At 36.7% G+C, this 23,495-nt stretch overlaps 4 protein-coding genes across 7 annotated transcripts; 2 read left to right on the top strand and 2 right to left on the bottom strand.

Moving 5' to 3' along the window:
- Positions 1–11,537: 11,537 nt before the first annotated feature.
- Positions 11,538–15,183, top strand: LOC125471970 (transmembrane protein 53-A). 3 transcript variants are annotated; one of them, XM_048572949.1, is made up of 6 exons: positions 11,538–11,737; positions 12,267–12,466; positions 12,727–13,605; positions 13,708–13,813; positions 14,228–14,436; positions 14,673–15,183. In XM_048572949.1, the coding sequence occupies exons 3-6, from the start codon at positions 12,830–12,832 to the stop codon at positions 14,941–14,943; spliced, it is 1,362 nt and encodes a 453-aa protein (XP_048428906.1). In that variant the 5' UTR covers positions 11,538–11,737; positions 12,267–12,466; positions 12,727–12,829; the 3' UTR covers positions 14,944–15,183. The 3 variants fall into 3 exon arrangements, with proteins under 3 accessions (XP_048428906.1, XP_048428908.1, XP_048428907.1); XM_048572951.1 differs by lacking the exon at positions 12,267–12,466; XM_048572950.1 differs by lacking the exon at positions 11,538–11,737 and having other exon boundaries at positions 11,772–12,466.
- Positions 15,184–15,502: 319 nt separating this feature from the next.
- On the top strand, positions 15,503–17,664 carry LOC125471971 (F-box/LRR-repeat protein 20). Of its 2 annotated transcripts, XM_048572953.1 has the most exons (3): positions 15,503–16,060; positions 16,381–17,264; positions 17,349–17,664. In XM_048572953.1, the coding sequence occupies exons 1-3, from the start codon at positions 15,697–15,699 to the stop codon at positions 17,364–17,366; spliced, it is 1,266 nt and encodes a 421-aa protein (XP_048428910.1). In that variant the 5' UTR covers positions 15,503–15,696; the 3' UTR covers positions 17,367–17,664. The 2 variants fall into 2 exon arrangements, with proteins under 2 accessions (XP_048428910.1, XP_048428909.1); XM_048572952.1 differs by lacking the exon at positions 17,349–17,664 and having other exon boundaries at positions 15,505–16,060; positions 16,381–17,305.
- A 166-nt stretch (positions 17,665–17,830) lies between these two features.
- LOC125471973 (GEM-like protein 4) lies at positions 17,831–19,458 on the bottom strand. Its single transcript, XM_048572962.1, has 2 exons — positions 18,548–19,458; positions 17,831–18,456 (listed from the first exon to the last, which is right to left on the bottom strand). Exons 1-2 carry the CDS (start codon positions 18,810–18,812, stop codon positions 17,984–17,986), a joined length of 738 nt encoding a protein of 245 aa, XP_048428919.1. The 5' UTR covers positions 18,813–19,458; the 3' UTR covers positions 17,831–17,983.
- A 1,848-nt stretch (positions 19,459–21,306) lies between these two features.
- On the bottom strand, positions 21,307–23,461 carry LOC125471969 (UDP-N-acetylmuramoyl-tripeptide--D-alanyl-D-alanine ligase-like). Its single transcript, XM_048572948.1, has 3 exons — positions 22,452–23,461; positions 22,086–22,195; positions 21,307–21,941 (listed from the first exon to the last, which is right to left on the bottom strand). Exons 1-3 carry the CDS (start codon positions 23,295–23,297, stop codon positions 21,368–21,370), a joined length of 1,530 nt encoding a protein of 509 aa, XP_048428905.1. The 5' UTR covers positions 23,298–23,461; the 3' UTR covers positions 21,307–21,367.
- Positions 23,462–23,495: the final 34 nt, after the last annotated feature.

The following is a 23,495-nucleotide window of genomic DNA, read 5'->3' as shown; positions in this document are numbered from 1 at the left end:
TAATTTGTGGGCCCCCAAATATATTTTACGTGTTGAAAATATTAGGAATATCTTAAATTATTCTTAGTAAAAAATGTTGTGCAACTAGAAAGAGTCGTATTTTGGCTTATAACGAATCTTGTACAAATTCACAAAATTGATTGGAAAACGTGAGTTATATAACTCACAATTTTTGTCAAAAAATTGAACTTTTTAGTTTTTGGAAATATTTTGCGTGGCAATTACGAAAAATGTTGCAAAACATTTGAATGTGATTCTACCAATTATTAGGTCCCAAAACTATTTTTTATTGATTTTTAAAGTTGTAAAATAGAAAAATAAAGATAAACTATTTTTTATGTGTCCAAAATATTTGGAATATCTTAAATCATTTTGGCTTAAAATGAATTTTGTAAAAATTCTTAAAATCAATTGGAAAATGTGGGTTATAACTCACAACTTTGGTCAAAATATTGAACTTTTTAGTTTTATGAAATATTTTGTGCGGGAGTTAAGAAAAATGTTACAAGACATTTGAATGTGATCTTACCATTTATTAGGTCCCAAAACTATTATTTTCTTGATTTTTAAAGGTTTAAAATAGAAAAATTAATATAAACTAATACAGGGCCCCAAATATACTTTTACGTGTCAAAAATATTTGGAATATTCTAAATTATTTTTAGTAAACATGCGATGCAACTAGAATCACTCGAATTTTGGCTTGTAATGAATCTTGTATAAATTCTCAAAATCGATTGGAAAACGTGGGTTATAAGTCACCGTTTTTGTCAAAAAATTGAACTTTTTAGTTTTAGAGAATATTTTCCATGGGAGTTAAGAAAAATGTTGCAAGACATTTCAATGTGATTCTACCAATTATTAGGTCCCAAAACTATTTCTTGTTGATTTTTAAAGTTGAAAAAAAAAAAGAAAAATAAATATAAACTATTAGGGGTCTCAAAATATATTTTTACATGTCAAAAATATTTGGAATGTCCTAAATTAATTTTAGTAAACATGTAGTGCGACTAGAATGACTCGCATTTGACTTAAAATGAATCTTACAAAAAATCTCAAAACCAATTGGAAAACATGGGTTATAACTCACGATTTTGGTCAAAAAATTGAAATTTTTAGTTTTATGAAATATTTTGCACAGGAGTTAAGAAAAATGTTGCAAGACATTTGAATGTGATCCTACCATTTATTAGGTCCCAAAACTATTTTTTCTTGATTTTAAAGGGTTTAAAATAGAAAAATTAATATAAACTAATATAGGACCCCAAAATATATTTTCACGTGTTGAAAATATTTGGAATATCATAAATTAATTTTAGTAAAAATTATGTGACTAGAATCACTCGAATTTTGGCTTATAATGAATCTTGTATATGACACATCCCGGCCCGGACCCCCACCACATCCCGAGCTTGACTCCACTGTAACATGATATTGTCCGCTTTGGGCTCCTACCACACCCTCACGGTTTTGTTTCTGGGAACTCACACGAGAACTTCCCAGTGGATCACCCATCCTGGGAATGCTCTTGCGCGAACTTGCTTAACTTCGGAGTTCCGATGGAACCCGAAGCCAGTGAGCTCCCAAAAGGCCTCGTGCTAGGTAGAGATGGGAATATACATAAGGCATAGAGGATACATTCCCCTGGATGTTGTATTTGGTATCAGAGTTGCGCAACGGAAGTGTGGTGGGGCCTCGGGCTGAGATGTGACATATAACTTCTCAAAGTTGATTATAAAACGTGGTTATATAAGTCACACTTTTTGTCAAAAATTGTAAATTTTAGTTTTAGGAAATATTTTGCGTGGGAATTAAGAAAAATGTTGCAAGACATTTGAATGTGATCCTACCAATTATTAGGTCCCGGAACTATTTTTTATTGATTTTTAAAGGTTAAAATAGAAAAATAAACATAAACTATTAGGGGTCTCAAAATATAACTTTATATGTCGAAAACATTTGGAATGTCCTAAATTAGTTTTAGTAAACATGAGATGCTACTAGAATGTCTCGCATTTTGGCTTAATATGGATTTTATATGAATTCTCAAAATCAGTTGGAAAACATGGGTTCTAACTCATAGTTTTGGTCAAAAAATCGAAATTTTTAGCTTTAAGAAATATTTTGTGCGGGAGTTAAAAAAAAAGTTCCAAGATATTTGAATGTGATCCTACCATTTATTAGGGTCCCAAAACTATTTTTTATTGATTTTTAAAGGTTAAAAATAGAAAGATTAATATAAACTAATGCTTCAAAATATATGTTTACGTGTTGAACATAATTGGAGTATCCTAAACTAATTTTAGTAAACACGCAGTGTGACTAAAATGACTCGAATTTGGGCTTATAATGAATCATGTATAAATTCTTAAAATTGATTGGAAAACGTGGATTACAACTCATAGTTTTTGTCAAAAACTGAAACTTTTAGTTTTAGAAAATATTTTGAGCGGGAGTTGAGAAAAATGTTGCAAAGCATTTGAAGTGATCCTACCATTTATTAGGTCCCAAAACATTTTTTTTTTTTTTTGTGATTTTTAAAGTTTAAAAATAGAAAAATTAAAATAATTTAATGGAGGGCCCCAAAATATATGTTTACGTGTGGAAAGTATTTGGAATTTCCTAAATTAATTTTAGAAACATGCGACGCGACTACAATGACTTGAATTTTGGCTTATAATGAGTCTTGTATAAATTCTCAAAGTTGATTGGAAACGTGGGTTATAAGTCACAGTTTTTTGTCAAAAAAATTCAAATTTTTAGTTTTAGGAAATATTTTGCATGGGAGTTAAGAAAAATGTTGCAAGACATTTGAATGTAATCCGACCAATTATTAGGTCCCAATTTTTTTTTTTAAATTTTCTAAAGTTAAAAAATAGAAAGAAAAAAATATAAACTGTTAAAGGGTCTCAAAATATATTTTTATGTTTCGACAAAAAAAAAAAACATATTATGCTTCGAAAATATTTGGAATGTCCTAAATTAATTTTAGTACACATGCAATGCTAATAGAATGGCTCGCATTTTGGCTTAAAATAGATCTTGTATAAATTCTCAAAATCAATTAGAAAACATGGGTTAATAACTCGATGTTTTGGTAAAAAATTTGAAATTTTTAGTTTTAAGAAATATTTTGTGCGGGAGTTAAGAAAAATGTTGCAATACATTTGAATGTGATCCTACCATTTATTAGGTCCCAAAACTATTTTTTCTTGATTTTTAAAGGTTAAAAATTGGAACATTAAAACAAACTAATAGAGGGCCCAAAAATATTTTTTACATGTTGAAAATATTTAGAATATCCTAAATTAATTTTAGTAAACTTGCAATGCGACTATAATGACTCAAATTTTGGCTTATAATGAATCTTGTATAAATTCTCAAAATTGATTGCAAAATGTGGGTTATACCTCACGGTTTTGTAAAAAATTGAAATTTTTAGTTTTAGGAAATATTTTGCATGCGAGTTAAGAAAAATGTTACAAGATATTTGAATGTGATACTACCAATTATTAGGTCCCGAAACTATTTCTTATTGATTTTTAAAGTTGAAAAATAGAAAAAAGAAATATGAACTATTAGGGGGCTCAAAATATATTTTTATGTGTCGTACATATTAGGAATGCCCTAAATTAATTTTATGAAACATGCAGTGCGACTAGAATGACTCGCATTTTGACTTAAAAGGAATCTTGTAAAAATTCTCAAAATCAATTGGAAAACATGGGTTATAACACACAGTTTTTGTAAAAAATTGAAATTTTAGTTTTATGAAATATTTTGCGTGGGAGTTAAGAAAATGTTGCAAGACATTTGAATGAGATCCTACCAATTATTAGTCCCAAAACTATTTCTTATTAATTTTTAAAGTTGAAAAATAGAAAAATAAATATAAACTATTAGGGGTTCTCAAAATATATTTTTGTGTGTCGAAAATATTTGGTATGTCCTAAATTAATTTTAGTAAACTTGCGGTGCTACTAGAATTGTGACATCCCACATCGTTCAGGGGAGTGATCCTTATATGTATATTCTCATCTCTACCTAGTACGAGGCCTTTTGGGAGCTCACTGGCTTCGGGTTCCGTAGGAACTCTGAAGTTAAGCGACTAGCACGAGAGCATTCCCAGGATGGGTGACCCATCGGGAAGTTCTCATGTAAGTTCCCAGAAACAAAACTGTGAGGGTGTGGTCGGGGCCCAAAGCAAACAATATCGTGCTACGGTGGTGGAGCGGGCCAGGGAAGTGGTCCCCCCCCCCCCGGGCCGGGATGTGACAAGAATGATTTGCATTTTGGCTTAAAATAAATCATGTAAAAATTCTCAAAATCAATTGGAAAATGTAGGTTATAACTCAAAATTTTGTCAAAATATTGAAATTTTTAGTTTTACAAAATATTTTGAGTGGGAGTTATGAAAAATGTTGTAAGACATTTGAATTTGATCCTACCATTTATTAGGTCCCGAAACTATTTTTTCTTGATTTTTAATAGTTAAAAATAGGGAAATTAAAATAAACTTATAGAGGGCCCCAAAAAATATTTTTGTAGGTTGAAAATATTTGAAACATCGTAAATTAATTTTAATAAACATGTGAAGTGACAAGAATGATTCGAATTTTGGCATATAATGAATCTTGTATAAATTAACAAAATTGATTGGAAAACGTGAGTTATATAACTCACAATTTAAAAAAAAAATTAATTAATTTTTTTTTAGTTGTAGGAAATATTTTGCGAGTTAAGAAAAATGTTACCAATTATTAGGTCCCAAAACTATTTTTTATAAAATTTTAAAATAGAAAAATAGAAAAATAAATATACACTATTAAAGGGTCTAAAATATATTTTTATGTGTCGAAAATACTTGGAATGTCCTAAATAATTTTGGCTTAAAATGAATTTTGTAAAAATTCTCAAAATCAATTAAAAACCTTGGGTTATACCTCACAATTTTGGTCAAAAGTTTGAAATTTTTAGTTTTAGTTGCGCGGGTGCTAAGAAAAATGTTGCAAGACATTTAAATGCGTTCCCACCATTTGTTAGGTCCTGAAACTATTTTTTTTTACTAATTTTTAAAGGTTTAAATAGAATAATTGATATAAACAAATAAAGAGCCTCAAAATATATTTTTACGTGTTGAAAGTATTTGAAATCCTAAATTAGTCTTAGAACACATGCGGTGTGACTAGAATGACTTGAATTTTAGGTTATAATGAATTTCATATAAATTCTCACAATCGATCGAAAAACGTGGGTTATAACTCATAGTCTTTCTCAGAAAATTGAAAATTTTAATTTGAGGAAATATTTTGCGTGGACATTTGATTGTGATCCTACCAATTATTAGGTCTCGGAACTATTTTTTATCGATTTTTAATTGTTAAAAATAGAAAAATTAATATAAACTAATAGAGAGCCCCAAAATATATTTTTATGTGTTGAAAATATTTGGAATATCCAAAATTAATTTTAGTAAACATGCAATGCGAATAGAATGACTAGAATTTTGGCTTATGATGAATCTTGTATAAATTCTCAAAATTGATTGAAAAACATGGGTTATAACTCACTGTTTGTGTCAAAAAATTGAAATTTTTAGTATTAAGAAATATTTTGCACGAAGTTAAGAGAAATGTTGCAAGACATTTGAATGATCCAACGAATTATTAGGTTCCAAAACTATTCCTTATTGATGTTTAAAGTTGAAAAATACAAAAATAAATATAAACTATTAGGGGATCTCAAAATATAATTTTATTTGTTAAAAATATTTGGAATGTCCTAAATTAATTTTAGTAAACATGCGGTACAACTAGAGTGACTCGCATTTTGGCTTAAAATGAATCTTGTAAAAATTCTCAAAATCAATTGGAAAATGTGGGTTATATAGCTCACAATTTTGGTCAAAAAATTGAAATTTTTAGTCTTAAGAAATATTTTGCATGGGAGTTAAGGAAAATGTTGCAAGACATTTGAATGTGATCCTACCATTTATTAGGTCCCGAAACTATTTTTTCTTGATTTTTAAAGGTTTAAAATACAAAAATTAATATAAACTAATAGAGGGCCCCAAAATATATTTTTACGTGTTGATAATATTTGGAATATCCTAAATTATCTTTAGTAAACATTATGCGACTAGAATCACTCGAATTTTGACTTATAATGAATCTTGTATAAAGTCACAAAATCGAATCGAAAACGTGAGTTAACTCACAGTTTTTGTCAAAAAATTGAAATTTTTAGTCCTAAGAAATATTTTGCACGGGAGTTAAGGAAAATGTTGCAAGACATTTGAATGCGATCCTACCATTTATTAGGTCCTGAAACTTTTTTTTTCTTGATTTTTAAAGGTTTAAAATGCAAAAATTATATAAACTAATAGAGGGCGCCAAAGTATATTTTTACGTGTTGATAATATTTGGAATATCCTTAATTATCTTTAGGAAACATTATGCAACTAGAATCACTCGAATTTTGGCTTATAATGAATCTTGTATAAAGTCACAAAATCGAATCGAAAATTTTAATTTTAAGAAATATTTTGTGACTAGAAATATTTTTACGTGCTGAAAATATTTGGAATATCCTAAATTATCTTTAGTAAACATTTTGTGACTAGAATCGCTCAAACTTTGACTTATAATGAATCTTGTATAAAGTCAGAAAATCGATTGGAAAACGTGAGTTATATAACTCACAGTTTTTGTCAAAAAATTGAAATTTTTAGTTTTAGGAAATATTTTGTGTGGGAGTTAAGAAAAATGTTGCAAGACATCGCATTTTGGCTTAAAATGAATCTTGTAAAAATTCTCAAAATCAATTGGAAAGCATGGGTTATAACTCACAATTTTGCAATTTTGGCCAAAAAATTGAAATTTTTAGTTTTACGAAATATTTTGCAAGGGAGTAAAGGAAAATGTTGCAAGACATTTGAATATGATCCTACCATTTATTAGGTCCTGAAACTATTTTTTCTTGATTTTTAAAGGTTTAAAATAGAAAAATTAATATATGTGTGTGATATCCACACACCCCATTTTACTTCTCACACACCCCATTTTAAAATAGAAAAATTAATAGATCTTCTTCAATTTATCCGATTCGACGATCGAAAATTAAAAAGGTGTGTGAGAAGTAATATGGGGTGTTTGGATATCACACCCCTTAATATAAACTAATAGAGGGCCCCAAAATATATTTCTACGTATTGAAAATATTTGGAATATCCTAAATTATCTTTAGTAAACATTATGCGACTAGAATCACTCAAACTTTAACTTATAATGAATCTTGTATAAATTCAAAAATCGATTGAAAAACGTGGGTTATTTTTAGTTTTAGGAAATATTTTGCATGAGAGTTAAGAAAAATATTGCTAGACATTTGAATGTGATCGTACCAATTATTAGGTCCCGGAACTATTTTTTATTGATTTTTAAAGTTGTAAAATAGAAAAATAAATATAAACTATTAGTGTAACATCCCACATCGCCCAAGGGGATTGTAAGATCCCACATTCCCCCTGGGAGTGATCCTTATATGTATATTCTCATCCCTACCTAGCATAAGGTCTTTTGGGAACTCACTGGCTTCGGGTTCCCTCAGAACTCCGAAGTTAAGCGAGTAGCGCGTGAGAGTATTCCCAGGATAGGTGACCCATCAGGAAATCTCTTGTGTGAGTTCCCAGAAACAAAACCGTGAGGGCGTGGTTGGGGCCCAAAGCGAACAATATCGTGCTACGGTGGAGTCGGGGGCGGGATGTGACAATTTGGTATCAGAGCCTAACCCTAGCCGTGGTGTGCCGACGAAGACGTCAGGCCCCTAAGGGGGGTGGATTGTAAGATCCCACATCGCCCAGGGGAGTGATCCTTATATGTATATTCCCATCCCTACCTATCACGAGACCTTTTGGGGAGCTCACTGGCTTCAGATTCCATCGAAACTCCGAAGTTAAGCGAGTAGCGCGCGATAGCATTCCTAGGATGGGTGACCCATCGGGAAGTTCTCGTGTGAGTTCCCAGAAACAAAACCGTGAGGGCGTGGTTGGTGTCCAAAGCGGACAATATCGTGTTACGGTGGAGTCGGGCCTGGGAAATGGTCCCGCTGGGGGCAGGATGTGACAATTTATATGTATATTCCCATCCTTACCTAGTACGAGGCATTTTGGGAGCTCACTGGCTTCGGATTCCATCAGAACTCTGAAGTTAAGCGAGTAGCGCGCGAGAGCACTCCCATAATGAGTGACCCATTGGGAAGTTCTCATGTAAGTTCCCATAAACAAAATCGTGAGGGTGTGCTGGGGGCCCAAAACGGACAATATTGTGCTATGGTGGAGTTGGGCACGGGAAGTGGTCCCGCCCGGGGCGGGATGTGACAATTTGGTATCAGAGCCTAACCCTGGGTGTGGTGTGCTGATGAGGACGTCGGGCCCCTAAGGGAGGTGGATTGTAACATCCCACATCACTCAGGGAGTGATCCTTATATGTATATTCTTATCCCTACCTAACACGAGGCATTTTGGGAGCTCACTAACTTCGAGTTCCATCGAAACTCCGAAGTTAAGTGAGTAGCGCGTGAGAGCATTCCTATGATGGGTGACCCACTGGGAAGTTCTCGTGTGAGTTCCCATTAACAAAACCGTGAGCGTGTGTTAGGGGCCCAAAGCGGACAATATCGTGCTATGGTGGAGTTGGGCCCGGGAAGGGGTCCCGCCCGGGGTGGGATGTGACAATTAGGGGTTCTCAAAATATATTTTTATGTGTCGAAAATATTTGGAATGTCCTAAATTAATTTTAAACATGCGGTGCAACTATAGTGACTCGCATTTTGGCTTAAAATGAATCTTGTAAAAATTCTCAAAATCAATTGGAAAACGTGGGTTATAACTCACAATTTTGGCCAAAAAATTAAAAATTTTAGTTTTACGAAATATTTTGTGCGGGAGTTAAGGAAATTGTTGCAAGACATTTGAATGTGATCCTACCATTTATTAGGTCCTGAAACTATTTTTTCTTGATTTTTAAAGGTTTAAAATATAAAAATTAATATAACTAAGATAGGGCCCAAAATATATTTTTATGTGTTGAAAATATGTGGAATATCCTAAATTACCTTTAGTAAACATTATGCGACTAGAATCACTTGAACTTTGGCTTATAATGAACCTTCTATAAAGTTACAAAATCGATTGGAAAATGTGAGTTATATATATATAACTAACAATTTTTGTCAAAAAATTGAAAATTTTTTTAAGGTAATATTTTGTGTGGGAGTTAAGACAAATGTGACATCCCACATCACCCAGGGGAGTGATCCTTAAATGTATATTCCCATCCCTACCTAGCACGAGGCCTTTTGGGAGCTCACTGGCTTCGGGTTCTGTAGGAACTCCGAAGTTAAGCGAGAAGAGGGCTAGAGCAATCCCATGATGGGTGACCCACTGGGAAGTTGCTCGTGAGTTCCCAAAAACAAAACCGTGAGGGAATGGTAAGCCCAAAGCGGACAATATCGTGCTACGGTGGTGGAGCGGGCCCGGGAAGTCGTCCCCCTCGGGCCGGGATGTGACAACAAATGTTGCAAGACATTTGAACGTGATTCTACCAATTATTAGATCCCAAAACTATTTTTTATTGATTGTTAATGTTGAAAAATAGAAAAATAAGTATAAACTATTAGGGGGACTCAAAATATATTTTTATGTGTCGAAAATATTTGTAGTGTCCTAAATTAATTTTAGTAAACATGCGGTGTGACTAGAGTGACTCGCATTTTGGCTTAAAACGAATCTTGTAAAAATTCTCAAAATCAATTGGAAAACATGCGTAACTCACAATTTTGCCCAAAAAATTGAAATTTTTAGTTTTACGAAATATTTTGCGCGGGAGTTAAGGAAAATGTTGCAAGACATTTGAATATGATCCTACCATTTATTAGGTCTTGAAACTATTTTTTTCTTGATTTTTAAAGGTTTAAAGGGGAAAAATTAATATAAACTAATAGAGGGCCCCAAAAAATATTTTTACGTGTTGATAATATTTGGAATATCCTAAATTATCTTTAGTAAACATTTTGGGACTAGAATCGCTCGAACTTTGACTTATAATGAATCTTGTATAATTTACAAAATCGATTAGAAAACGTGAGTTACTCACATTTTTTGTCAAAAAATTGATTTTTGTTTAGGAAATAGTTTGCGCCGGAATTAAGAAAAATATTGGAAGACATTTGAATTTGATTCTACAATTTATTAGGTCCCAAACTATTTTTTTGTTGATTTTTAAAGTTGAAAAATAGAAAAATAAATATTAACTTTTATACACTTTTTTTTTTTTTTTTTTTTTGTATTGAAAATATTCGAAATAATCTAAATTAATTATAGTAAACATGCGGTTCGACTAGAATGACTCGAATTTTAGCTTATAATGAATCTTGTATAAATTCTCAAAATCGACTAGAAAACGTGTGTTAAGTTGAAATGTTGCGTGGGAGTTAAGAAAAATGTTGCAAGACATGTGAATGTGATCCTACTATTTATTAGGTCCGAATACTATTTTTTATTGATTTTTGAAATTGAAAAAAAAAGAAAAGAAAAACAAATATAAACTAATAGAGGGTCCCAAATATATTTTTACGTGTTGAATATATTTGGAATATCCTAAATTTATTTTAGTAAACATGCAGTGTGACTAGAATAACATGAATTTTACTTAAAATAAGTTTTGTGTAAATTCTCAAATTCAATTAGAAAAAGTGCATTATAAATCACCGTTTTTGTAAAAAAAATAAATTTTTTTTTTTTTTAATTTTTTAAATTAATTTTTAAGGTTAACAAGAAAAATAAAAATAAATTAATAGAGGCCCTCATATTATAGTTGTGTGTGTAAAAAAATGTGAGGATGAGAATGGATGGACTGCTGAGTGACGCATCGTGCATTTGCGGCGGCATAGTGATAATATTCTCCGCATAAGAAAGAAAAGAAACAAATTATTATGTAAACAGTATGGAAAATATTGATGGCCTCCCATCCAACTCTCCAGACCCTTTCGCTTTGTTAGTGGGAATATTCTCCAGGAATATCCTCTTATGCCAAATATTTGATTGTACAAGTGACCCATAAATATCAAATAAGCAAAAACTCTTTTGATGGTTCTCATATTTTTATTTTCTGCTTAAAAAAGAGATAAATAGTGGTATGTTATGGTTATTTATTAATTTCGGATCAACGACGTTATGGAGAATTTCACCTTATTTTTTACCACAATCAAACAAATTTACTAGCTCGGAGCATCGAACCTAAAACCTCTTACATTTTTACTTATTGGGAAGTTACAGTCTGTGCACATACCACTAAACCATTGTTGCGGTTGATAATTCCCATGTCTTGAATTTCATAAATTTTCAGGTGTGAAAAAATAGAAAATATCTAGCTTAATTTAAGCACATAAATAAATTCCTTATGGTTATAAATAAACAATCCTAAATTGATTTATCTTTTTGGGGTCTAATTGATTAATATAACTAAAAGGCAATCCCGCACCGCACCGCAGCAACAGAAAAAGCAAAAGAGACGCGGGGGGACCAACGGAGGAGAAAGGGAAAAGCCAACCCCGCACCGCAGCAACAGAGAGAGAGAGATAAGAAAAAGAGGCGGAAGGGAAGAGGAGGGGAGGGAGGGGCCTCGCCGTTCGCCATTCACCACCTCATTCTCTTCCTTGGTTTGATTTCTTCAGTCAGGTCTGCCTCCTCTCAACTTTTTCTCCGAAAATTGTTTATTCATTCTCACAATATTTATTTTCTTCGTCGAATTAAATTAAATTGAATTCTAAATCATCGCATTTAGATATAGGAATTTTTAGTTTTTGAGTACATCGATATTTTATTTTTACATTAAAAGAAGGAAGAGTTGGAATAAGCCACATAATAAGAAGTTTAATTTGGAATTGAATTCATCGTTACAAGATTCCAATGTAAGACTTTTCATGAAATGAAGATGAATGTATGTCAAGGAAAATTTCTTAAAAACATGAAAGGGCCATTGGGCAAAACGGTCTTTTTCTCTGCTGTGCCAAATTGCCAATGAGCTCGCGGTCCTAGATTGCCGGAAGCTCCTGCCTTTCCCTACCTACCCTATGAGCCCATTACCATCTCTAACTTTTCTTTTCTTTTTATTTTAAACGTGGCACTGTTCTACTGGACCTTGTGTTTTAACCGCCAGCTTGGATTTTTATTTTCTATGCTTTTAAAAAGCAAAAACAAACATCAGAATCCAGGAAAGCTGTGGTAATCTCCAGCGAAGAAAACGAAGAAGGGAAGGATCAGGCAAGGAGGAGGGTTCTTGCAAATTGCTATTCGTTGGTCGGTGTCGGGTGCGCGTGGTGGTGATAATCGGGCTGTCTGTCAAACGACATTGACAGCCCGACCCGAGTTTGTTTTTGTTAGAAACGTCCAAGTCCAAGCAACGCGGTAAGAATATTTCTTTTGGCAATCAACGAATATGCGCTCTCCAACCCACTTTTCAGTTTTCTATCCACTATTAAATTCTAATTCTTGCGTGTTTTTCATGCGCTTATAAATTCCGATTCCAATTTTTATTATTTCTTTCTTCGTTTGAATCCCTTATTCCAATTTGATACAATCCCAATTCCTTCTTTGTTGGTGCTTGACTATTCTTCTTGGTGGTCTATATTTATCGTCATATTCCCATTCTTTCATTTTCTCTGCAGGTGATTCCCTTGCTTGAAATTGTTGGCTTTCTGGGAAATCTGGTCGCTTGGATTGCTTGTCATTTCCTTTTCATATGTTGAATGGTGGTTGCTTGATATTCGCATGAGTATTTTGGGCGCCCTTACCAACAATATGGCTTCCTTGTCTGGAATGGTTCAACGACCTCTCGTTGCGGCTGCTGCCGTTGCTGTTGCCTCGGTTTCTGCTGACATCTCTGATAAATTGCCGTCTTACCGATCCAATGACGCTTGTTCTACATCGGGTTTATCACACAACACCTCCTTGCAAGATTGGAACTCATCCTGGGTTTCACATATTTTGGTTTCTAAGCTCGCAAACTTGTCCTTTATCTCTAGAATTCCAGTACCTGTGCCCAACATTAACTTCCCAATTCCTAACACGGGCTGCAATTTTGTTCCCAAGCAGCTATATTCATCAGTTGCATCTTCACCTCTTCTTCTTAATCTGTATCAGTCCGCAGACCTGGTTAAAGCACGAAAGTCAGCTTCGTATAACCATGATATATCATCTACTTCCCCATCTGAGGTCTCGTACAGATGGCATTTACCTGAACCGAATGCCATAGATGTTTCAGGCGGTTCTGATTGCTCATCGGCAAAGTTCAGGACTGTGGTGGTTTTGCTAGGATGGTTGGGAGCAAAGCAAAAACATCTCAAGAAGTATGCCGAGTGGTATACTTCCAGGGGATATCATGCTATTACATTTACTTTGCCCATGTCTGACATTCTCAAATACCAACCTGGCGGGAAAGTTGAAGAGCACATCGACTCGCTTGTGAGCCATTTGGCTGATTGGTTAGAAGAGGAACATGGAAAGAACCTGGTGTTCCATACTTTTAGCAATACTGGATGGTTAACGTGAGTCCAGTCCCCACTTATATTCTTTTTTCTTATAGAAACTCCATGTGCAATTTTCCTGTTCTCCTGTGTAACCATTTCCTGGTTTGCTTCATCTTACAGGTATGGGGTAATTTTGGAGCAGTTCCAGAAGCACAATCCTTCTCTAATGGGCAGGATTCGGGGCTGCGTTGTGGATTCTGCACCTGTTGCAGCACCTGACCCCCAGGTAAACGATAGTTGCAGTTCTGTAACTGGGAAAGAGCAGAAGTTATCTACTGATCGTATTGAAAAGATAAAAAGTTATCTACACATACTCCATTTGGTACCAGAGATAACCTGTTGCTGTCATTTTTTAGAGTGTGGATCATGTTTCTATGAATTTGACCAATATAATACTTCATTTTGCTCAATATAATTGTAGCAGCAGAGCCTATTACCTACCACCATGCCCAATTGTTGTAGGAATATCCGAAGAAAACGTATTGGTTTTTGAGTTTTGTGTGGCTCATTCAGACAGCTGTTTGGGTTTGTTATGCAAATGATCTGTTTTTTTAGTTTTTTCTGGGTTCCAGGTTTTTCTTAGAATCTTAGATGATTTGTGTTTGGATGGGTGTGCTATCTAATTCTTGACCTTGTGCAGGTCTGGGCTTCTGGTTTCTCTGCAGCCTTTCTGAAAAAGCGTAGTGTAGCAGCAAAAGGAACAATGGACTCAAATGAGTCAGGGATGGATGCTTTGGTTGGCAGCAATAATGGAGTAGTGGCACCCAAACCTGCAGTAACCGAAGCAGCTTTGCTAGTAGTCTTGGAGAAGTTCTTTGGGGTGGTTTTGAAATTTCCTAGAGTGAACAGGTAGTCTATCTTATTCTTCCTTGCCCTTTTATTTTCATAGAATTATTCGAGGTGGATGTGAATCTTCATGCACCTTGCCATGCTACAAATTTCCGTTTATACTTGAATTCATTCACCTCACCTGTGTTTTATAATCCTAGAAGAACAATTGTCAAAGCAAATGTCAAATTAGCATTGGCAAGAGTTGGTCTCTCCTTGTATGGAAAGTAATATGAATGTTATTGGTGGTATTGCAGGAGGCTTTCTGATGTGTTGAGCCTATTGTCAGCTCGCCAACCAAGTTGTCCGCAATTATATATCTACAGCTCTGCAGACACGGTGATTCCTGCAGGGTCAGTGGAATCATTCATAAAGGAGCAAAAGAGGGCGGGACATGAGGTTAGGGCTTGCAACTTTGTGTCGACGCCGCACGTTGATCATTTCAGAAACGACCCAAAACTGTACACTTGTGAGCTAACCGGGTTTCTTGAGGACTGCGTGCTTCCTTGTTGCAAACAGTCGCATTGATTGATCGAAACCATGGAGTCACCGAAGATGATTCTAAAATTCTTTTTGTTATGCTTAAATTTACACAGCATATCCAATTAATTCATTTGTGTAGAGGTGGTTGAATGCAACACAGCATATCCATTTTCCGTTGTTTGTTTTCACATCACATGTTACAGACAACATATACAAACAGATTATTCTCATCGATCAACTGTCAAGTTTTACCAAATGATGAATGATGATGTTAGTTGCACCCAATCGGGCCAATCCGTATTATTATTGTTACTTGGCAGTTTTGATCTTTTGATACGCATTGAAACGGGGGGACATTAAACATTACCTGTAGAAAATATTGTACTTGGGCTCTTTTTCTAACCACCATTCCATGTTCGCTCATGACTTGGACCAACCCTGGTGACTGTATACCTCTTTCCAGTCGGAGCAGAGGTGAACAAATAATAATTTGACTCATGTTTTTTATTCGGAGTTGGTATCCATATAAATTTTTCAAATTTATATTCTGAAAATAATGCAAATTTATAACGTATAGTTGACACAATGTCAAGAGTACAAGTGGAACAAACCAGAAACAAGGAGACGATATTATGTAGAATGACACCCGAGCCCCTAGCTAGTAGCTACCCCTTTGAATCTCTCTCATCTCTCGTTCCCGAATGCCAACCCTAATCCTAATCCTGATTGAGCCCTCCCCAAATCTATAATCTCAATTGGGGTCAGGGTTAGGGTTTCCTCCTTTACTATCAAATATCAATGGCTTCTTCATCATCAACCGATTCCCCGTCAATAACAATAATGGTATGTATCAACGAGGCGTTGACGGACGACGAGCTCCGGTCGGTGCTAGCGAAGCTGGAGAGCCAGAGGGACAAGGAGGCTTTCGGGTTGGTCTGCAAGCGGTGGCTTCACTTGCAGAGCACGGAGAGGAAGAGGCTCTCCGCACGTGCGGGACCTCACATGCTTCTCAAAATGGCTGCCAGGTTCTACAGGGTCCTGGAGCTCGACCTCTCTCAGTCCATTTCCAGGTCCTTCTATCCCGGTGTCACCGACTCTGATCTGCGTGTTATTGCTGATGGGTTTAAGTGCTTGAGACTCCTCAATCTGCACAACTGCAAAGGTTTTCTTTTTTCAATTTCAGACACTGTTTATTTGAATTTGTTTGAATATTGGATATCTGCTTGTTTCATGGGTGTATGGCAGTAGATTAGGTACTTTTATGTGGGTTTTTATTGCCTTTAACAGAGCTGCACGTACCTTAGATTGTGGGATATTTGTATTGGAGGCGCATATTTTCCATCTGCATACTGCTTACTGTGAGATTCTTATTAGACTGCACAGTGGAAATCAGAAAAACTTTTTGAAATGTGTGCGCTCATTGTCTTTTGTATTGAACACAATAGACTTGATTCATGTATCACTTATTTCTTTCTTTTACAGGAATTTCAGATGCCGGTGTCGTTTTCATTGGCTCTGGTCTTCCATCACTACAGTCCCTAGATGTGTCATATTGTAGAAAGTTAACGGACAAAGGATTATCAGCTGTTGCCCAGGGCTGCGCAGACCTTCGGGGCCTTTATCTTGCTGGCTGCAGATTTGTTACTGATGGGTTATTGCGAGCCCTTTCAAAGAATTGTTACCATTTAGAAGAGTTGGGGCTCCAAGGTTGCACCAACATAACTGACGCTGGACTTACTGATCTTGTAAATGGATGCCAACAGATCAAAGTTTTAGATATCAACAAATGCAGCAATATTGGAGATAGTGGAGTTTCCAGTGTCTCCATGGCATGCTCATCTTCTCTGAAGACGCTGAAGTTGTTGGATTGCTACAAAATCAGTGATGAGTCTATATTGTCGTTGGCCAGATTCTGCAAAAATCTTGAAACTCTAGTCATTGGTGGCTGCCGGGACATTTCAGATGCATCTATAAAATTGCTGGCTGTTTCTTGTAAGAGTAATCTCAAGAACCTACGGATGGATTGGTGTTTAAATATCTCAGACTCTTCGTTGTGCTGTATCCTTGCTCAGTGCAGAAACCTGGAGGTTCTCAACATTGGGTGCTGTGAGGAGGTGACAGATGTCGCCTTTCAGGGTTTAAATGGTGGAGGTGACATTGAGTTGAGTTTGAAGTTTTTAAAGGTGAGTAATTGCCCAAAAGTAACGGTGGCAGGTATAGCCATGGTTTTGGACAAATGTGAGACTTTGGAATATCTGGATGTAAGGTCGTGCCCACACATTACAAAGGCAGGTTGTGAAGAAGGGGGATTGCGGTTTCCTGAACGTTGTAAAGTGAACTTCACAGGGAGTTTAGCTGAGCCTGAGGTGTTACTTTGTGAGTGAGCTGGCGGACACGGTCAGCCTCAGCAGGTCAAAATTTGTGAGGGGGAGAGTTTAGCTGAGCCTGAGGTGTTACTTTGTGAGTGAGCTGGCGGACACGGTCAGCCTCAGCAGGTCAAAATTTGTGAGGGGGAGTTTACTTAATCTGTTGGAAAGCTTGAGTGATGACTGGTGAGGCTGGTTTTGAGCTAGCCTCTGCTCGCTTCTCCGTACTGGATAAATGAAATGCTGGTTTGCTGGTTTGCTGGTTTGTTGTGTTGTGTGTTTAATTCCTTCCTTCCTCAGTCGGAAGTCAGAATATTAAAATCATGTACATCGTGAGTGGAATAAATTATGTGGTCACTTGTTACTACTTAGTCTGAATTTATAAGCCATATGAAACTCATGTTACTTGTTGTCAAGCAGGTAAATACAAATTATATACAAATTAGGATGTGTGATCATGTTGTGTTACTACGGACTTTCAGTAAAGAGAGTGCGAGTTATGCTTAAGAATTACTAATTGTGCATTGCGAAACCGGTGATTGTAAATAACATGAAGAGCCACGTGGTTTTCAAAGAAAAGAGAATTTTCTCATTAATAAAAAAGAAATATTTACGCATTGTCCGTAAATTAATGGTATTGAGCTCCTCCTCCTCGTCTTCCAGTACTCCTAGCTTAATGTGCATAATTACTTACAACTTGATCACATGTACTTGGTTAATTAAGCTTGAGATGGAATATTAATAGCCTGCTGGAGATATTTCAAAGTTTTCTGGTAATTCAAGAACCCCATAAACCAGAAGTCAAAGTCATCCACAGTAACTATTTCTACGTACTTTTGCGACGGCTTCTTCACGTTCTCGCTCTGGTTGACCCTGTTGATCTTGTTCACTGGGATCACCACCTTGTAGTGGACTCTTCTTACCAGCTGGTGTCCCTCTGAATCTGACGATGGCAGTTTGATCGATCTCTCGCTGCAAAACGCAATCTTGTCCGTCGAGATGAAGAGGAGGCCTGCCATAGGACCCGCCGTGGTTGACAGATAACACTGGGATGCCTTGAGCAGCCTCTCTCCTGCGTTGACGCTGAATGCATGCTTAAACACCTTCTCCAACGTCCCTCCTACTTTCATAATTTTAGCCCCCAGCCTCAGCTTCCACTTCACTGTCTCTGTGATCTTGGACCCCAGTCTCACTGCACAATTGAATCAAATTAAGTAAATTATTATGTAACTCGAACTTGTCTTAATTTCTGAATTAGTATATATGCACAGCGAGCTGCTTACCGTGTTCTTTGACTCCATGGGCAAAACTGTCAGCCTTCTTGGTAAGCTTGTTCATCCTGTTAAGCACTGAATGCACTCTGCTTTGTCCGATGAGCTTTGAAGATCCAGTAGTGATTTCACGATCATTAGGAGCCGCTGCTGGAATATTATGATGATATTGGATAGCAGCAGTATGATCTGCACTCTTCAACGAATACGCAGCTGCGGCGGCTGCTGCCGAGTTCATTGGAATTCCAAGAACTTGTCCTTGAAGTGAGGCCTTCATATTTGATTATAATCAGTAGGTATCTACTAGGATTAGCTGCAAGTTAATTAGAAGAAGAAGAAGAAGAAGAAGAAGAACAAGTGATGAGGAGATGGATGGATGCTTAATTGGTGATTATTGTGGTTGTGTGAGCGTTATGTTATGTATATAAAGGGATGGAAGATAGTAATAGGCGGGTGGGGGTGAATCTAACTTTTGGTTGCATGAGTCATGTATGGCTCATCAGTGAGAATAAAGGCATTGCTACTACTACTACACGGGCTCTTTTTTAAAGATAAAAATGTCGTCTTTTCATTTTCAAAAGAAAATGACATGGCATATATGTTATCTTGGATCGGTAGTTTTGCTTTAAGAAATAGACATTTTAGCAATAAGGTTTATATGTTGTGTTGTGCAAACAAATAACTCGAAAGTAAGGTTTTGCATGCATATCCCCCATTTCCATCTCCAAAGGTGTATTCGTCCACCTTGTTTGTCTGAGTTGTTACATATCTTTTGCTGTATTTTCCAAATCAGCCCTGCCCAAGCATTACAACAAACAGGAAAAGACAAAGGATCGAGATAAAAAAAGAAGAGAAGGAGAGTATATATCTTGATTTTTTCCTGATTAATGGGGAATTATGCTAACTTTTCAATCATTATAAATTAAGATTAGATTTAATTGAACAAGTATCGTCTTACTTAATTAACTTTGCTCAAATATAATAATAATAATAATATTGTAACCAAAACCAACTGTATTTGGAAAAGAGGAATTCAGATGTGTCAATGAAAACTTTTGAGCTGGACCTTTAGCTTTCTGATGCCATTGCCATTTGCCACCCCTCCCACCCACCCTCTCTCCTCTCCTCTCCTTTCCTCTTACTAATATACTAATTAAGATAAGATGACGAAAAGGAGGGAACAGGTATTTGACTATTCCTGACCAAATTTGTACATCACCCGAATCACATGGTATAGGACTCAGACTAGGAGACATGTTGGACAAGTAATTCATCAGCCTGTCCTCAGTGTGTATGTGTGTTGTTTGTTAGAGTATGAGTTATCTTACATTGTTCTCATGCCAATCCCAAGGAACACATAAAAATTGCAGTTGCAAGAAAAAGGTGAGAGAAGCAAAGAGGACCATCCCCCTTGCACGTATTCCATATTAAGTCCACATATATCTAAGTGAAGCGTTTAACATTGGTCAAAAGAGCAAAGTCTTAGCCAGCCATGTCACTCGGACTCAGGCCCAGCTGATCGGGTCGTGTCACATCTCCGTCGACAGGCCAAGTGCAACTGTGCAAGTGCTTATCTGGACAGATTTTGATGAATCGTCACCATCATGGCCAATTTGACGTTCCTTTCCTTTTAATCTAATTAAAAGACACCTTTTTTTATATCTTTGAATCGAAGCTTTCTAATTCATTGGTCAATTCCCAGCAAAATAAATGGGTTAAATAAAATAAAAGGGAGAAAAAGGTAGTGCTAGCTCAGCTAAGCCAAGCCGAGTCACTCGGTAGGCAAGGATATCGGAGGAAAGGTGGTGAGGGAGGTTTGTTTTCGAAATCCAAATGGTCCATCCCCTGTAAGCAAAAGATTGTCTCTGTGGCCAGAGAGACAATTGGTTACTCCCAAACTAATATACTAAACTCATATAAAATAGATTATGCTCTTATAGTGGACTAAAGAATTTGAGTGTAATATCAATCTATTAGACTCACACTAGTGTAGGAGTGTTATAGTTATCAAACTCAAACTGTATGGTTCCTATATATAGGTATTCAGTGGCGGATCCAAAATTAGAGCAATGGCGATCTCAATGTTAAGGGTCTAAGTTTTTTTATAAAAACAGAGCGCGAAGCATGCAAAAAAATACAGTTTATTCACCGAAGCAATTCGTCGAGCACTTGGTGGGTTTGTTATTGTCAATTGAACCATGTTGCCCACATGTTAACATATATCGAAGCAATCTGATGAGTGTTATCGAAATAATTTGTCAAGTGCTCTCGACGCAAACTGCAGACTGCTGCCGAGATATCTAGCAAGCATTACATTAAATACTTAGTGGGCCAAAAAGGGACCTCGGAAGAACTCCACATGTATATTTTTCAGACTTTGAGTGGTCTTATGACCACCTTAGTCCCAATATACATACGACACTCTAGGTATCACACTCAATTACTGTGGAAGGCCTAAGTTCATCATATTGCACATCAATTGATGTCTTTTGTTTGTTTGAACGTCTAATTCTCTATTGAGTATAGCTAATGTGATGGAAGTTGAAATTGCTTTAGTCATTTCGAAAGTCACTCTAAACATAGTTTGGCCAAAAGAGTTTTATAATCACTAACATGCCTCGTGCTTCAATGCGCAAGGGATCGCAGAATCAAAGGTGGCTTAGTCATACTTCCAACTTTTCTACATGATTTTATGACGCTTGGGGTGACAAAAGACATCATCAACTAAATAAATTATCAACTTTAGTTGAGAACACAAAATTAAGCTCAAATTTTAAGCACTTTTGAATCAGACTCAGCAGCATTTCTATTTCTCTATTTATGAGAAAGTCATTAAATAGGGTTGTTTGATTCCATTAATTTAATTGCATTCACAACTTTTTCCATTTGCAATCCTCGACTACCCTTCACCAACACAACATCATTACAATTAACCATCTTCACAATTTCCTGTACTAAAATTTCCGAGTCAATAGCATATACGATGTTCATCTCGTCAAGCGACTTCATACTCGCAGCTGCTGCACAAAACCTCTCCCCCACGAGGCCAACTAAATCAATACGAGCACTACGACACTGCTTTAAAATCATCTCGTGTGACTCCATCTCAATTCCACCAAGTTCTAACATGTCGCCGAGTATGGCGATTCTTTTGCCTCTGCAATCAATAGTCTCAAGCACGTCAATGGCAGCCTTGGTGCTCACAGGGTTTGCATTGTAAGCATCATTCACTATCTTGATTCCATTTCTAGCAATTTCAAGCTCCAACCTCATGTGAACCGGAGAAAAGGCTGACAGGCGAACTCCAATTTGAGAAAGAGATACTCCTAAAAGAGTCGCTACTGCTGCTGCCGCACATGCATTGACACCCAAATGGACGCCTGGACTAGGTATCACAAACTCTACCCTGAAAACAAACGAAACTGCCATTTCAGTGAAGAGCGTGAGCGGGAGCACTTAGGCTTATCAAAACGAAAAACAGTAGCTAGCAACGAAAACAATGTTGTTTAACTCAGACAAGGAATGTGTATGAGGAAGGGGAGGGGCTTACATCTCTTGGTGATTCTGTAAGACAACTCTAACTCCAAGACCTCTGTTTGTGCTTTCTGATACAACCAACCGAACATGGCACTCCACTGTGCGTCTCCGACCAAACAGCACCTGTTTATGGCAAGAAATTAAACAACAAACTGACTTCACCTATAACCTGGTGCAAAATACTAGCAGATCGAGTATCTACTCTCGTATGAGTTTCATTGCCCTGCTTTCCAAATCATCCAATTTTGTATTGTAAAGAAACTAAAATCAGGACAAGGGAAAGATCAAAGATGTGTTGTTTTGGTATATTGGTGCATTCACATTTTACATTTTATACAGAAAAAATAAGAAGCGCCCAGACCAGGGAGAGCAGAAAGACCTTTTTGACACCATATGGCACGGGGAGGCTCATGACAAGTGGATCGTCAGCATTCAAAACACAGACGTCCCCGGGCTTTGCTTCCGCCAAAATTTCCCCTTTGGCAATTGCAATTTCTTCCAAACTCGAAAAGTTGCAAAAATGCGAAGCCCCCACATTTAGAATGAGCCTTACAGTCGGCCTAGCCGTCCTCGCAAGCTCTAAAATCTCCCCCTTCCCGCTCATTCCCATCTCCAAAACCACAACCCCAGCATTCCTCGGCATCCCAATCAACGACAGAGCAACCCCAATTTCATTGTTCCAATTCCCATGACTTTGATGAACCAAACCTGTTGAACTCTCCAGAGCCAAAGCTATCATGGCCTTTGTGCTAGTCTTTCCCACGGTCCCAGTCACTCCCACCACTTCACCGTGAAACCTGTTCCTTGCATAACTAGCCATCTTCTTCAACGAAACGACAGTGTTACCGTGGCATTCAACAAAGCCTCTGTCCCAATTCTCGCAGACGCGGTTGCCGATAACTCCGGCACAGCCTCTGCGGGACAACTCCGGGGTGACGAAATCGTGGGCATCGAAGTTTGGGCCGGCAATGGCGAAGAACCACTGTTTAGGTTGCAGGGTTCTGGTGTCAGTAGAAATGGTTCCAGGAGGACCCCATTTTACGATCCTCCCGTTGACAGCGGCAGCGATATCCGAGACGGTCCACAGGGCTTTTGATTCCGATTCCAGGGGATTTGGGGAACTAGGGTTTATGGAACATTTGGTGGTGATAGAGATAGAGTGCCTGCTGGGTTTTATGATTGAGGGTAGGTGCCAGGAGGAATGTGGTGTTGGTGTTGCAGACATTGCCTCCAAGACAAAAAGTGCGATCCAAGCTTAAAACTTGAACTCATTCGTGCTTGTTTTAAAGGCTTTTCTAGCCCTTGACACTAATACTTTCTGAACTCACTCTCATTCACCGTATTTGAATTTAGGACTAACCGGCAGACCGCGGTTTAGACCATTTAAACACAGAATCTCTTTCAACAAAGTGGAGTGGAGACC

Source organism: the organism of the source record quoted next, unplaced genomic scaffold, assembly GCF_019419815.1.
Source record: "Pyrus x bretschneideri cultivar Hongxiangsu unplaced genomic scaffold, Pyrus_bretschneideri_v1 Contig63, whole genome shotgun sequence".
In the NCBI taxonomy this organism is placed as follows: Eukaryota; Viridiplantae; Streptophyta; class Magnoliopsida; order Rosales; family Rosaceae; genus Pyrus; species Pyrus x bretschneideri.
Note: the sequence above shows the minus strand (reverse complement) of the source record. Positions and strands in the feature narration are given on the sequence as shown.

Bases quoted from the DNA above. Each gene is read 5' to 3' on its own strand.
- LOC125471970 (XM_048572951.1), top strand. From the start codon at position 12,830: ATGAGTATTTTGGGCGCCCTTACCAACAATATGGCTTCCTTGTCTGGA. The intron at 13,606-13,707 runs GTGAGTCCAGTC...TTCATCTTACAG, and splicing joins AGCAATACTGGATGGTTAAC to GTATGGGGTAATTTTGGAGC. The intron at 13,814-14,227 runs GTAAACGATAGT...GACCTTGTGCAG, and splicing joins TTGCAGCACCTGACCCCCAG to GTCTGGGCTTCTGGTTTCTC.
- LOC125471971 (XM_048572953.1), top strand. From the start codon at position 15,697: ATGGCTTCTTCATCATCAACCGATTCCCCGTCAATAACAATAATGGTA. The intron at 16,061-16,380 runs GTTTTCTTTTTT...TTTCTTTTACAG, and splicing joins CAATCTGCACAACTGCAAAG to GAATTTCAGATGCCGGTGTC.
- LOC125471973 (XM_048572962.1), bottom strand. From the start codon at position 18,812: ATGAAGGCCTCACTTCAAGGACAAGTTCTTGGAATTCCAATGAACTCG. The intron at 18,457-18,547 runs GTAAGCAGCTCG...TCAATTGTGCAG, and splicing joins CCATGGAGTCAAAGAACACG to TGAGACTGGGGTCCAAGATC.
- LOC125471969 (XM_048572948.1), bottom strand. From the start codon at position 23,297: ATGTCTGCAACACCAACACCACATTCCTCCTGGCACCTACCCTCAATC. The intron at 22,196-22,451 runs GTCTTTCTGCTC...TGCCATAAACAG, and splicing joins TGCCATATGGTGTCAAAAAG to GTGCTGTTTGGTCGGAGACG. The intron at 21,942-22,085 runs GTAAGCCCCTCC...GTTTGTTTTCAG, and splicing joins TTACAGAATCACCAAGAGAT to GGTAGAGTTTGTGATACCTA.